Consider the following 16,086-nt stretch of genomic DNA (forward strand, 5'->3'; position numbering starts at 1 on the left):
CGACACACACACTTGAATAACACACACACACACCTGAGCACCACATCAATAAAGGACTCAGACGGGGTCTGTGCATACAATCCCGTGGTTGGAGAGTCCTATTACAAGCACGCCTGCGTCTGTACACCCAAATGAACCCTTCAGACAGCTGAACAGCACCAGACCACAGGATGCTGCGTGACATATTGACATTCAATTAGCATGTCATTTAGATGTCCTTTGGGACTAATCTAATTCCCTATTCTGATCTTTCAGTGGAGAATTACAATGGGCACAGCAGCCAGCCCAGACCTCTGGTTAAGCCCATTCAGTCTTCCAGACGCCAAGTGACACTATATAAAAATAAAATCACATGCGCCGAATACAACAGGTATTACAGTGAAACACTTACTTACAAGCCCTAAACCAACAATGCAGTTTTAAGAAAAATACCTAAAATATATCATTAAAGAGCAGCAGTAGAATAACAATAGCAAGGCTTTATACAGGGGGTACCAGTACAGAGTCATAAACGCTGCTGCTATGAAATATATATGAGCTGTGTGTAAAGTGTAGGCCGCTATGCGGATGGTCGGCAGGCCCCTGTAAAACGCCCTGTCTATTTTACAGTATGTGTGTCTGGCTACTCTTCAGATTGATCATACAGTACATGTAGGTCCTTGACAGAATAGAATGCCAACTGGCATTCATTTGGACACCTAAAGGAGTGGGGTGGAGAGCATACGGTTGATAATTGGGTCCATGGTCGATCATTTTGATATGAGAAACAGATCTAAATTGCTAGCAGACTTCTAATAAGACAATGTAGGCAAGGCAAGCTGGGTAGGGCCTATCTGTTGTCCATTACACAATTCTACATCTAAATATCCAATGTTTTCTATTACTTTCCTCCATTCTCTCCATTCACAGACCCTGACACAGGACAGGAGAGAACCTGGAGTTTGTCTACAACATGGGGGATTAGGGTTCCTAATTTGTCCTGACCAGGGAAAAGCAGATAGCTATATCCTGTCCTACCCAACAGCCATATCTACTGTAATATCCCTAGATATATCCTAAACAGCCATATCTACTGTACTATCCCTAGATATATCCTAAACAGCCATATCTACTGTACTATCCCTATCCTCGCTATATCCTGTCCTACCCAACAGCCATATCTACTGTACTATCCCTATCCTCGCTATATCCTGTCCTACCCAACAGCCATATCTACTGTAATATCCCTAGATATATCCTAAACAGCCATATCTACTGTACTATCCCTATCCTAGCTCTACCCAAACGCCATATCTACTGTACTATCCCTAGATATATCCTAAACAGCCATATCTACTGTACTATCCCTAGATACATCCTAAACAGCCATATCTACTGTACTATCCCTAGATACAGTATATCCTAAACAGCCATATCTACTGTAATATCCCTAGATATATCCTAAACAGCCATATCTACTGTACTATCCCTAGATACATCCTAAACAGCCATATCTACTGTACTATCCCTAGATATATCCTAAACAGCCATATCTACTGTAATATCCCTAGATATATCCTAAACAGCCATATTTACTGTACTATCCCTAGATATATCCTAAACAGCCATATCTACTGTACCATCCCTAGATATATCCTAAACAGCCATATCTACTGTAATATCCCTAGATATATCCTAAACAGCCATATCTACTGTAATATCCCTAGATATATCCTAAACAGCCATATCTACTGTAATATCCCTAGATATATCCTAAACAGCCATATCTACTGTACTATCCCTAGATACATCCTAAACAGCCATATCTACTGTACTATCCCTAGATATATCCTAAACAGCCATATCTACTGTAATATCCCTAGATATATCCTAAACAGCCATATTTACTGTACTATCCCTAGATATATCCTAAACAGCCATATCTACTGTAATATCCCTAGATATATCCTGGCCCTACCCAACCGCCATATCTACTGTACTATTCCTAGATATATCCTAAACAGCCATATCTACTGTAATCTCCCTAGATATATCCTAAACAGCCATATTTACTGTACTATCCCTAGATATATCCTAAACAGCCATATCTACTGTACTATCCCTAGATACATCCTAAACAGCCATATCTACTGTACTATCCCTAGATATATCCTAAACAGCCATATCTACTGTAATATCCCTAGATATATACTAAACAGCCATATCTACTGTAATATCCCTAGATATATCCTAAACAGCCATATCTACTGTAATATCCCTATCCTAGCTATATCCTGGCCCTACCCAACCGCCATATCTACTGTACTATTCCTAGATATATCCTAAACAGCCATATCTACTGTAATATCCCTAGATATATCCTAAACAGCCATATCTACTGTACTATCCCTAGATATATCCTAAACAGCCATATCTACTGTACTATCCCTAGATACATCCTAAACAGCCATATCTACTGTACTATCCCTAGATATATCCTAAACAGCCATATTTACTGTACTATCCCTAGATACATCCTAAACAGCCATATCTACTGTACTATCCCTAGATATATCCTAAACAGCCATATCTACTGTAATATCCCTAGATACAGTATATCCTAAACAGCCATATCTACTGTAATATCCCTAGATACAGTATATCCTAAACAGCCATATCTACTGTAATATCCCTAGCTATCACTGCATTCCATTCCAATCTAACTCTGGTCCACAAGGACCCGTATGGAACATGCACTAGACCCCTAGACCCTAGACCTGTTCCTGGGCTACAGGGGTGAGCGTTGGTGGTATGTGTGTGCGTGGGGTGAGGTCACTATCCCATTCCTGAGTGACGAAAAAAGCCCCCGAGCTACGAAGGTTCTGGTCCAAGAACGAGAGAACAGAGAGAGGCCAAGAGACAACACCCCATTGAGAACATCTAAAACAGCTGCTATTGTCCCCCCCCCCCCCCCAAGGCCCCGATACTGTCAAATAGACCCCGGCACATGGTTATTAGTGTATATTTACTGTCCAACACCAACACTTCAATGAAGGAACCTATTTTGATAGGTTAATAATGACACTGATAGCTGATATCGCTAAGAGTTGTTTCCCTTTATCTTGCAGCATATACTCTATGCATTTTTCCATCTGTGTGTATAAAGTTCATATGCCTGTTAGCTTGTATAGTGAGACTGGGTGTGTCAACAGTTTTGCTGGCAGTAGTCAATTCTTTCTTGTGTGAAAATGGTTTTGTGATGTTATCATCCTCCATGAGCGCAAAAACAGGCGAGGGATAAACATCTGCTCAATGTCCTGCCAGAAAACGATCTCAGTGTATCTTTCATTTTGGACGTACTGTGCTTGATTCACTAACTAGCTAATTAATCTGGTGTCAGAAATCCAGACATAAGTGGACACTATGGAGGTCAAACATCAACAAAAACACTTCCCTAGCATGTTGCTAATTAGCAATAGCATTCTGAGCATAATCGTTAAGAAGTTAGCGAAAAGTAGCATGATTAAATAGCATAGGACAATATCTGTGAGGCTCTGTTTTATGTTAGCGCTGATGCTATCAGAGGACCAGAGCCACTGAGGGGGTTACATTAAATGAATACCCCTGTGTAGCATAGCGCTAATTTACAACTAGCTAGCGAAACGCTTATGGTTTCCCCTTCAGAACTGGCACCGTTAGCCGTCTGGCTAACACCCATACTCGCTATAATTGGTGATAAGCAGGCAGGGAGGTTATACTTGATATGGTTGATTATCTTCCAGATCAACATGAGGAAGGTTTGATGGTTTTATGATACAGCCAACCCTGTCGCTGTCGGGCTAAGACTGAGGTAGGAAGTTGTTCCTGACTACTGACTTATACAGGGTCAGATATCTGTTTATCCATCTAGTGGATTGGAGGTAGGGTCATCTACTGCATTCCTAGATCTGGACTTCAGAGTAACTTCTACCTCAAGCTCTGTAGTCCAGTCAGTCCACATCTGGAAGTGTTTCGTCAAAATGGGCCTCCATCATCCCTGATGATACATGACGAATTCTGGCAGTATAAATCGGACAGTTAGATGGAAATTGAATTTCTGGATAGCATTCCTGCTGTGGAATTCTGGGAAGGGCAAAATAAGACTTCCTGTTAAGGGCGGTGGGTGAGGTGGGTGCCGTCCCTGTATACCCTATAGAGACTCTAGGGGGTTGGGTTAGGGGTTAGGCTGTGGAAAGACCCCCTCGGTGCCTCTCCCTGTCAGTGTTGAGTCTAAGGGGTATGAATAGCCCCGTATAAATGCCTGACATTCTGTTAACTAGCCTCACACTTTCTAATTAACCCACCTCCTCACACTCCTCAGACTTGGGGGAACATGACATGTGTTTCCTATTGGAAACCACATTGGCAAATACATAAAACATGAATACATACTGTATTGAGGCATAAACCAAAATAAAAAGTAGGGGAGTATTAAACACTGTATTCAAATCCCAAAGAAAAGTATGTAAAATCTGCAGGTGTAAGTGTCAGAATCGTTAGCGAGTGCATAATCATCACACTTAGCATAATGCCCCGTGGGACAGACTTAATGGTTTCCTATGAATCACAAAACCACTCAGAAAGGGATAAACATTTCAACATGGACAGGATAATCTCTTCAGACATTGTCACTCACATCCCACTGGGCAGAAACTGGTTGAATCAACATTATTTCCACCTCATTTCAACCAAAAAAGTAAATATGAAGATGTTATGATTTGAAAAATCAACGTAAGGGAATTTAGTATTTTTTTCCACACAACTTTTAACCTAAATCTAATGACATGATAAACATTTTTGTTGATTTGACATTGAATTCAATTCCAAATGTTAATCCAAACGAGACTTTGAACTGACATCTGGTGCCGTTCTCTCCTCCCTCGTTCCTAGAGGAGAGGATGAATGCCCTGTTCTCCTCTCCCTCGTTCCTAGAGGAGAGGATGACTGCCCTGTTCCCCCCTCCCTCGTTCCTAGAGTAGAGGATGACTGCCCTGTTCCCCCTCCCTCGTTCCTAGAGTAGAGGATGACTGCCCTGTTTCTCCTCCCTCGTTCCTAGAGGAGAGGATGACTGCCCTGTTCCCTCCTCCCTCGTTCCTAGAGGAGAGGATGACTGCCCTGTTCCCTCCTCCCTCGTTCCTAGAGGAGAGGATGACTGCCCTGTTCCCTCCTCCCTCGTTCCTAGAGGACAGGATGACTGCCCTGTTCCCTCCTCCCTCGAGTAGAGGATGACTGCCCTGTTCCTTCCTCCCTCGTTCCTAGAGTAGAGGATGACTGCCCGGGGGGTGTCCGGTGGCGTTACACACTGATGTAAGAATAAACGTGATAAAATGCAGGAAGCGCCCGACATTGTCCCGACCCTTCTCGTTTCCTAGCAACACTGCCTGTGTTCATAACAACATACAATCCCCTAGTGAAAGACCGTGGCCTTACAGAGTGCAATGGAGGTGACAGATAGAGGAGGAGAACAGCAGGAGGGAGGATAGGGCTGAATATGAGATCACAGCACCCGGCTCTTCAGCCACACACACACACACACACTAAAGAGACAAAACAGGAAGCCCAGACCCTGCTGGTCTATGATTGCTTTGACCTGCCCTATCTGCCCTGTTTCCTATGGTAGTGCTCTGGTGAAGGAGATATGGTAGCAAGATGACCTGACCTGTACAGCATGTTACACGTGCAATAACCTGTGCGTGTGTGTGTGTGTGTGTGTGTGTGTGTGTGTGTGTGTGTGTGTGTGTGTGTGTGTGTGTGTGTGTGTGTGTGTGTGTGTGTGTATTGCCATAGAGGAAATCCAGTAGCTAGTGGAACTGCTCATAGTAACTATCCAGCAGCATTTGTGTCCCTGTATCTGGGGAGATGTATTGACTAGACAATAAGAGGTCAGGGGTTAGGGGTCAAGGTTGAACTTACCTTTGCAGACAAAGCACTTGATGTGGAAGTGTTTATTCTGCACGCGCAGCACCTCTCCCTTGCAGGCCTTGCCACAGTTCTGACAGGGGACAGAGCTGCTGCTGCCGCCGCCGCCCTGCTTCGCCTGCTCCAGAGGGCTGTGGACAGCCTGCTGGTGAAATACTGAAACACACAGTGAGACATAGAGAGGTTAGATGGGTATGTTCTGTGCATAGAAATGCACACACACACACACACACATGCATTTGGAGAGTCACGTGTAGAAACACACACACGCTCAGTCATAAACCAAAAACATTCATGACTCATAATGAAAAATGCACATCTGCATACTCATACATATGCCCCCGTACGCACACACATAAACACGCACACACACTGATTACAAAAGCATGTTGGAATCTTCAAATAGCTCGAAGGCCTGCACATGGTATGCACTGCTCTAAATATGCCCAGTATGTGTAGTGGGAAAGATATGACCAGATAATCAGTACATACAGTGTCAGAGAAAGAGAGAGAAAGAGAAAGAGAAAGAGAAAGAGAAAGATGCTGAAGATGAAGAGCTTCTCTTCAGCCTACTTCAGCTTGTGATATCATGCAGATCAACACAAATGATCACAGTCAGATTTATAATGGAAAATGTATCATGTAAAAACTACAACTCATTAATTGGTAATCCTGTCTTCCAGTGACAAACACAGACCCCAATCTGATACCTTCCTCCAATCAGCTTACTTGTTTCAGCAGCTCTCCCTTCTCCATTTATTATGACACAAAACACTCGTATACTTATCCATCATCACCCCTTTAATACTGACATCTAATCAGACAAATAGTGCCACTTTGTTTCCCTCCGTCTCTCTCTCCTTGTCAAACACGTCTGTGTTCGTCGAACCGGTTCTGTTTTGGACACCATGGTTACCATAATTGGAGTTGAAAAGAAGGGGAGTTTGTCAAAATGGATTCAAAGACAAACAAAACAATGGCATTCAGCTAGGCAGAGCAAATGCACTAGTGTTTACCCAAGAACCAGTTTCACCTTCAGTGTCCATTCATCCATTCATTAATTCATTCATCCATTCACTTAGGTGTTGATCCTCTCCGTTGTTCGTCTGCCAACACTCCCGTTGAGAACTTGAGAAATGTCCATGTTTAGCCTCTACTTAGGCCCAAATTAGATGGAGTATTCGTCCCAAATGGCACCCTAATCCCTATGTCGTGCACTATTTTTGACCAGGTCCCATGGGGCTCTGGTCCAAAGTAGTGCGTAGTGCACGACGTAGGGATTAGGATGCCATTTGGGATGCAAGCAAAGGCATGTTAGGCACTGTACAACCTGTGGTGCTCTGTCTGTGGGCTGTAGGTAGCCAACTCTGGACATGGTAAATACACCTTCAACACCATTTATTAACCCTTGGAGGTCTCGGGACTCTCGGTCATATCTGGAAGATCCAGACTTGGAGATAGAGCAATGAATTCTGATTCTGGGAATGTTTAAAGGGCATCTGGTGAGGTAAAAAACTTTTTTTTTTTTTTTAGAGAGTCAGCGGAAAACCGGTTAAAAAACAGGGAGAGGTGAGTGTGTGAGGTAGTCTAAAACAAACAAGTCCTCATAAATTTACAAAGAAACAGAGAAATTTTCACCTCCCACAAGGCTGGAGGTGTGGTGCTGGTTTCTCATATTTCATGTTCCAAATTCATTGTCTTTGAATAAGGTTATGGCCTAGCAGAGTGACCCTAAAATCTGTTTTAAATTCAAATCCAGATTTCCAGATCAATTGCATTTTTATGGAGGTATCCATCTCTTGCATGAAAGGAGGCATAAAATATAATCCAAATATCGAAGATATTCATCTCTATGACGATATCCAACAATCTGACAGATATTAGAAGCCTGCTGCTTGTCAATGAGTAGCAGAAGTCTTTCGTAGTATAGTTTAAGCTACCAGTTTTCAGCATGCGAGTATGCTGCTTCCAATAAAGCCAAGAATTTGGGGGAAGTGAAGTCATGTGTCCTCATAAAATGGTCTGGGGCACTTCAAAAGGGCCTGAGTTGATTGTAACCATGTGGCACAGCCATGGTCCAGCCGAGACTATTCTATTGGAGGAAATGGGGGTCTGTTTCTGTCTCTCACTCACTCACTCACTCACTCAGCCAGACCAGCATGCACTGCTCCTGGCACGCACCTGTTGAGGGGATCCTGTGTCGTTCACTTCCTGTCAGGACAATAAATAAGGCTTGGGATGATGGAGGGGTCCAAGATGATTTGTTAACCAGATGTTCCTATAGGGGGCAGCATCTCTTGTAAGGGGTACAGTAGCAGTTTAGGCCTAAAGCAGATACACTATGAAGAGAACTCAACCACTGAAGGAGTGCTCCTGACACACAAAGAATACAATGTGCTATGAAGAGCCTCCACTCTGTGTGCCCATCCCATAACTCTCTCTTCCTCTCTCCTTTTTTTCTACCGCTCTTTCTCCAGAGCCCAGCGAATGGATGTTCAGGCAGTGTAGGCCTGGGCTACAGATGTCCTGCTCATCAATCACCTTGCTCTCACTCTGCTCACTCTGCTGAACGACACAAACCCACAGTGCCGCTCTCCCACAGCCAGAGAACAATCTGAGCTATGAACCACTACAGACCATAGGGCCCTGCCATCTAGGTCCCCCCCACCCCACCCCCCCCACACACACACACACACACACACACACACACACACACACACACACACACACACACACACACACACACACACACACACACACATTTCCTTAGGTTAGTTGATAGCTACAGTATGTGAGCAGCCAGTGTGGTCCAGTTGGGCGGCCATCTTGGATTCCTCTTCCAGGATCCATGCTCCCCCCGCCTAAAAATAGCCTGTTCCCTTAACCCACGGGGATTCCATGGTGCTCTGCAACATTCCAGGCAGGGTCCATCTGCGGGGGTGGCGGGGGTGGGAGATTACAATGCTCGGGTTACCACCACCGCAGGGGTGTTTTCTGGTCGACAACACGTTCGACCTTGGGATGTTGGCTATCGCAACCTCAAAGAGGATTTAGATCCTCTACATTTAGGAATGATTTATTCTAACATGGATATTGACATCAGGGAGCCAGCCAGAGCCAGCCGGAGCCAGAAAAGTCCAGAAAAGCTGGCATGTGCAGCAGCTAGGATAGAGACAAGTGGCAGAATGCCAAAATGGCAGAGAAAGAGAGTTGCTGAAGCTGAGGATGAAGAGATTCTCTTCAGCTTGTGATATCATGCAGATCAACACAAATGATCACAATCAGATTTATTTATTTATTATTATTTTTATATTTTACAATTTTTTTCTCCCCAATTTCGTGGTATCCAATAGGTAGTTACAGTCTTGTCTCATCGCTACAACTCCTGTTTGAACTCGGGATTTGGACGAGAGCCGTGCATCCTCCGAAACACAACCAAACCAAGCCACACTGCTTCTTTGACACAATGCCCACTTAACCAGGAAGCCAGCAACACCAATGTGTCAGAGGAAACACCGTACACCTGGTGACTGTGTCAGCGTGCACTGTGCCCGGCCCGCAGGAGTCGCTAGTGCGCGATGGGACAAGGACATCCCTGCCGGCCAAACCTTCCCCTAACCCGGACGACACTGGGCCAATTGTGCGCCGCCCCAGGGGTCTCCCGGTTACGGCCGGCTGCGACAGAGCCTGGACTCGAAACTGACGCAGAAACTCTATTGGCACAGCTAGCACTGCGATGCAGTGCCTTAGACCACTGCGCCACTCGGGAGGCCCTCACAATCGGATTTATAATGGAAAATGTATAACATAAAAACTACAACTCAGGTTATGTGAGGTGACTCTGTCTTACAACCTCCCCATTGGCACATTCCAGAAAGGTTGTCACAAGAGCATTGCAGGCTCACAGATACACCTGTGCTGTCATGACTGGCATGATCTAAAGGTCAAATACTGCAGAGAGCTTTGGTCTCTGACCTTGCGTGGAAATTAACCCTAGAACTAATTCCTTTTAAAAGGTAGATCATACTGAATCCCCATAGACAAAGCAAGAGTGAGAGACAATGTGAAAGAGATTGCCAAGAGGATAGGGTCTCTAGGAAAGGGTCTCATACAAATTCTTCTAAATCCAATATTTCTCAATATTAGTTTTGTTCCAGACCTTTTGATTCCCACCCTGCACATGAAAGATGAACTTTGACATTAATGTGAAGTCATGTGCTGCTGCAACATCCAGCAGGTGTTTCTAGAATCTTTTTTTTTTTCACGTGTCAAATTACAATTTGGAAGGACGTCAATGTTGATACCCTGAAGTCATTGACTTATAAGTGCCCTCTCTCTCTCTCTCAAGTTCTCCCATGTCACCCCGCTCCTCCGCACACTCCACTGGCTTCCAGTCGAAGCTCGTATCCACTACAAGACCATGGTACTTCAGAGGACCCTACACCCCAACCCGAGTACTCCGTTCTGCCACCTCTGGTCTCTTGGCCCTCCCACTCAGCCCAGTCAAAGCTCTTCTCTGTCCTGGCACCCCAATGGTGGAACCAGCTGTCCCATGAGTCCCTGCCCATCTTCCGGAAAACATCTAAACCCTACCTCCTTAAAGAGTATCATAAATAATCCCACAGCAACCCCCCCCCCCCCCCCGAGAAAAATGATTATGCATATTTTGTGGTAATAAAGTTAATTTAGGAAAATCTCTATTTAAAAAAAAAAACTATCTGATTAGCTAACATTAGCCAACTTGCTATACATTTAGCTTGCTATATGGCATTTACATTTGCATGAATTATAATTCATGTTGTTTCATGTTTTAGGGATTCCTGAGCAAACCATCAAACCAGGCTGTCATCTTGTGAAACCCAGTGGATGTAAACTGAATGTACAATTTTGTGAGCTTGCCTCACTGTTCATTAAAACATATTTCAAAGTCAATCACTTGTAATTTTTCTTCATTGTAGTCCTGTTAATGTTAACGTTAGAGATTGAAGATATTTGCCAATGCAGGTAACGTAGCTTGAAGAAGAACAGGAGACCCTCACTCTAGGAGCCCAGATGCAATAATGTTATAACCTAATAACCAAGGATTGGACAGACAAGCTGTCTTCATCAGGGTAACATGGCCTAATAACCAAGCTGTCTTCATCAGGGTAACATGGCCTAATAACCAAGCTGTCTTCATCAGGGTGACATGGCCTAATAACCAAGCTGTCTTCATCAGGGTAACATGGCCTAATAACCAAGCTGTCTTCATCAGGGTAACAGTCTAATAACCAAGCTGTCTTCATCAGGGTAACATGGCCTAATAACCAAGCTGTCTTCATCAGGGTAACACAGTCTAATAACCAAGCTGTCTTCATCAGGGTAACATACCTAATAATCAAGTTGTCTTCATCAGGGTAACAGTCTAATAACCAAGCTGTCTTCATCAGGGTAACATAGTCTAATAACCAAGCTGTCTTCATCAGGGTAACATGGCCTAATAACCAAGCTGTCTTCATCAGGGTAACATGGCCTAATAACCAAGCTGTCTTCATCAGGGTAACAGTCTAATAACCAAGCTGTCTTCATCAGGGTAACACAGCCTAATAACCAAGCTGTCTTCATCAGGGTAACAGTCTAATAACCAAGCTGTCTTCATCAGGGTAACATGGCCTAATAACCAAGCTGTCTTCATCAGGGTAACATGGCCTAATAACCAAGCTGTCTTCATCAGGGTAACATAGTCTAATAAGCAAGCTGTCTTCATCAGGGTAACAGTCTAATAACCAAGCTGTCTTCATCAGGGTAACATAGTCTAATAACCAAGCTGTCTTCATCAGGGTAACATAGTCTAATAACCAAGCTGTCTTCATCAGGGTAACAGTCTAATAACCAAGCTGTCTTCATCAGGGTAACAGTCTAATAACCAAGCTGTCTTCATCAGGGTAACAGTCTAATAACCAAGCTGTCTTCATCAGGGTAACATAGTCTAATAAGCAAGCTGTCTTCATCAGGGTAACACAGTCTAATAACCAAGCTGTCTTCATCAGGGTAACAGCTTAATAACCAAGCTGTCTTCATCAGGGTAACATACCTAATAATCAAGCTGTCTTCATCAGGGTAACATAGTCTAATAAGCAAGCTGTCTTCATCAGGGTAACACAGTCTAATAACCAAGCTGTCTTCATCAGGGTAACAGTCTAATAACCAAGCTGTCTTCATCAGGGTAACATGGCCTAATAACCAAGCTGTCTTCATCAGGGTAACATGGCCTAATAACCAAGCTGTCTTCATCAGGGTAACAGTCTAATAACCAAGCTGTCTTCATCAGGGTAACACAGTCTAATAATCAAGCTAACACAGTCTAATAATCAAGCTGTCTTCATCAGGGTAACATAGTCTAATAATCAAGCTGTCTTCATCAGGGTAACAGTCTAATAACCAAGCTGTCTTCATCAGGGTAACATAGACTAATAACCAAGCTGTCTTCATCAGGGTAACATGGCCTAATAATCAAGCTGTCTTCATCAGGGTAACATAGTCTAATAATCAAGCTGTCTTCATCAGGGTAACAGTCTAATAACCAAGCTGTCTTCATCAGGGTAACATAGACTAATAACCAAGCTGTCTTCATCAGGGTAACATAGTCTAATAATCAAGCTGTCTTCATCAGGGTAACAGTCTAATAACCAAGCTGTCTTCATCAGGGTAACAGTCTAATAACCAAGCTGTCTTCATCAGGGTAACAGTCTAATAACCAAGCTGTCTTCATCAGGGTAACAGTCTAATAACCAAGCTGTCTTCATCAGGGTAACATGGCCTAATAACCAAGCTGTCTTCATCAGGGTAACACAGCCTAATAACCAAGCTGTCTTCATCAGGGTAACACAGTCTAATAACCAAGCTGTCTTCATCAGGGTAACACAGTCTAATAACCAAGCTGTCTTCGTCAGGGCAACATGGCCGTAGCCTATTCTATCTTGCTCATTGTGTAGATAAAGATACCTGTATTCTATGTAGCCGACCTGTGTATGGACCCTAAAACATTTGGTATAAATATTAGTTCAGAACAGTGGTTTTAATTGTTTTAGCTGCCTCCCTTCCTTCCTTCCTCACTCCCTCTCATGACTGAGCATGTAACAGGGTTAATATAACTGATTAGGACAGCTAGAGCTGCAGCTCAGTATTTGAGGACGACACTCAAATAGGAACCTCTTTAAACGGTGGTTTACATCTGAGACGTGACAGAATCAGCACTGTATAAGTAGGCTTACGACATTAAAGTGTTACAGAGATATCAGAGCTTTGGCACAGTGGGTTCAGAGCAGTGCAATGTTGAAGGGGACTCAGCCTATAAGCTATGTGTCAGCCTCTAGACTGTGTGTTACTAATACATGAGACCGTTACTCAGCAATTTCACTTCAGTGGCAAATTGTGCAGCCATGACATTCTGAAGTGTGTATGAAGTTAGTTGAACGTAAGGTAGAGGTTATAACAGTGTGTATGAAGTCAGTTGAATGTAAGGTAGAGGTTATAACAGTGTGTATGAAGTCAGTTGAATGTAAGGTAGAGGTTATAACAGTGTGTATGAAGTCAGTTGAATGTAAGGTAGAGGTTATAACAGTGTGTATGAAGTCAGTTGAATGTAGAGGTTATAGCAGTGTGTATGAAGTCAGTTGAATGTAAGGTAGAGGTTATAACAGTGTGTATGAAGTCAGTTGAATGTAGAGGTTATAGCAGTGTGTATGAAGTCAGTTGAATGTAGAGGTTATAACAGTGTGTATGAAGTCAGTTGAATGTAAGGTAGAGGTTATAACAGTGTGTATGAAGTCAGTTATAACAGTGTATAACAGTGTGGCGCCGGCTAGGACAAAGGCAAAGGTCAGAAGAGGAACGGAGGATGAGAGAAGAGGAGAAGTGACGCTCGTCTTGGCGTGGGTAATAAAAGGAACCATGTGACCTGATCACACAGCAGACACCGTGACGCGTGACGCAGACACCGTGACGCAGACACCGTGACGCAGACAGCGTGACGCAGACACCGTGACGCAGACCCCTGACACAGACATCATGACGCAGACAGCACGACGCAGACAGCATGACGCAGCATAAAATCAAAGCACAGACCTTGAGATGGTATTGGTGTGTGTGTGTGTGTGTGTGTGTATGGGGGGGACACACCTACTTTTGATTACTGTTTACAAGAGAGAGCGCGAGAGAGAGAGACGGAGGGGAAGGGAGGGCGAGAAAAACCCAATGCAAAGAGAAAGACTATTTATTGAATATGAGATGCCTGGCTTGGCACACACCTACTTTTGATTACTGAGAGAGAGAGAAAGAGAGAGAGATAGAGATAGACAGAGAGAGAGAGAGAGAGAGAGAGAGAGAGGTGGAGAGAGAGAGGGGGGAGAGAGAGAGGGGGGAGAGAGAGAGGGAGAGAGAGAGAGGGGGAGAGAGAGAGATAGAGAGAGAGGGGGAGGGAGAGAGGCCTGTTTGTGCTAACTGTTTGTATACCTGAACAACAAAACCCAGAATAAACATTCAGAATAACCTTTGCGTGGCATATGACAGGCAGGTTTAACACCTAAAGAATATGACTGCGTAACTATTTTAAGGGTACATCAGTAAGTACGCGTCATATTTTCCTTCAGCCTCCGCTTAATTGTTTTAAGGGTACATCAGTAAGTACGCGTCATGTTTCCTTCAGCCTCTGCGTAATTGTTTTAAGGTACATCAGTAAGTACGCGTCATGATTCCTTCAGCCTCTGCGTAATTGTTTTAAGGTTACATCAGTAAGTACGCGTCATGATTCCTTCAGCCTCTGCGTAATTGTTTTAAGGGTACATCAGTAAGTACGCGTCATGTTTCCTTCAGCCTCCGCTTAATTGTTTTAAGGGTACATCAGTAAGTACGCGTCATGTTTCCTTCAGCCTCCGCTTAATTGTTTTAAGGGTACATCAGTAAGTACGCGTCATGTTTCCTTCAGCCTCTGCGTAATTGTTTTAAGGTACATCAGTAAGTACGCGTCATGTTTCCTTCAGCCTCTGCGTAATTGTTTTAAGGTACATCAGTAAGTACGCGTCATGTTTCCTTCAGCCTCTGCGTAATTGTTTTAAGGGTACATCAGTAAGTACGCGTCATGTTTCCTTCAGCCTCTGCGTAATTGTTTTAAGGGTACATCAGTAAGTACGCGTCATGATTCCTTCAGCCTCTGCATAATTGTTTTAAGGGTACATCAGTAAGTACGCGTCATGTTTCCTTCAGCCTCTGCGTAATTGTTTTAAGGTACATCAGTAAGTACGCGTCATGTTTCTTCAGCCTCTGCGTAATTGTTTTAAGGGTACATCAGTAAGTACGCGTCATGTTTCCTTCAGCCTCTGCATAATTGTTTTAAGGGTACATCAGTAAGTACGCGTCATGTTTCCTTCAGCTTCTGCGTAATTGTTTTAAGGGTACATCAGTAAGTACGCGTCATGTTTCCTTCAGCCTCTGCGTAATTGTTTTAAGGGTACATCAGTAAGTGCGCGTCATGTTTCCTTCAGCCTCTGCGTAATTGTTTTAAGGTACATCAGTAAGTACGCGTCATGTTTCCTTCAGCCTCTGCGTAATTGTTTTAAGGTACATCAGTAAGTACGCGTCATGTTTCCTTCAGCCTCTGCGTAATTGTTTTAAGGTACATCAGTAAGTACGCGTCATGTTTCCTTCAGCCTCTGCGTAATTGTTTTAAGGTACATCAGTAAGTACGCGTCATGATTCCTTCAGCCTCTGCATAATTGTTTTAAGGGTACATCAGTAAGTACGCGTCATGTTTCCTTCAGCCTCTGCGTAATTGTTTTAAGGTACATCAGTAAGTACGCGTCATGTTTCTTCAGCCTCTGCGTAATTGTTTTAAGGGTACATCAGTAAGTACGCGTCATGTTTCCTTCAGCCTCTGCGTAATTGTTTTAAGGTACATCAGTAAGTACGCGTCATGTTTCCTTCAGCCTCTGCGTAATTGTTTTAAGGCACATCAGTAAGTACGCGTCATGTTTCCTTCAGCCTCTGCGTAATTGTTTTAAGGGTACATCAGTAAGTACGCGTCATGTTTCCTTCAGCCTCTGCGTAATTGTTTTAAGGTACATCAGTAAGTACGCGTCATGTTTCTTCAGCCTCTGCGTAATTGTTTTAAGG

The 16,086-nt window shown here is 43.6% G+C and overlaps 1 protein-coding gene across 12 annotated transcripts in view; it reads right to left on the reverse strand.

The window, feature by feature from the left end:
- ablim2 (actin binding LIM protein family, member 2) overlaps positions 1–16,086 on the reverse strand; it is a 116,184-nt gene that overhangs the window by 77,869 nt on the left and 22,229 nt on the right. For all 12 annotated transcript variants that reach the window (XM_029759827.1, XM_029759826.1, XM_029759825.1 and 9 more), the window contains exon 2: positions 5,932–6,093. In XM_029759827.1, the coding sequence (XP_029615687.1) occupies positions 5,932–6,093 (162 nt within the window). The remainder of the gene's footprint in view (positions 1–5,931; positions 6,094–16,086) is intronic.

The sequence above is a fragment of the Salmo trutta genome, chromosome 8 (genome assembly GCF_901001165.1).
Source record: "Salmo trutta chromosome 8, fSalTru1.1, whole genome shotgun sequence".
Classification (NCBI taxonomy): domain Eukaryota; kingdom Metazoa; phylum Chordata; class Actinopteri; order Salmoniformes; family Salmonidae; genus Salmo; species Salmo trutta.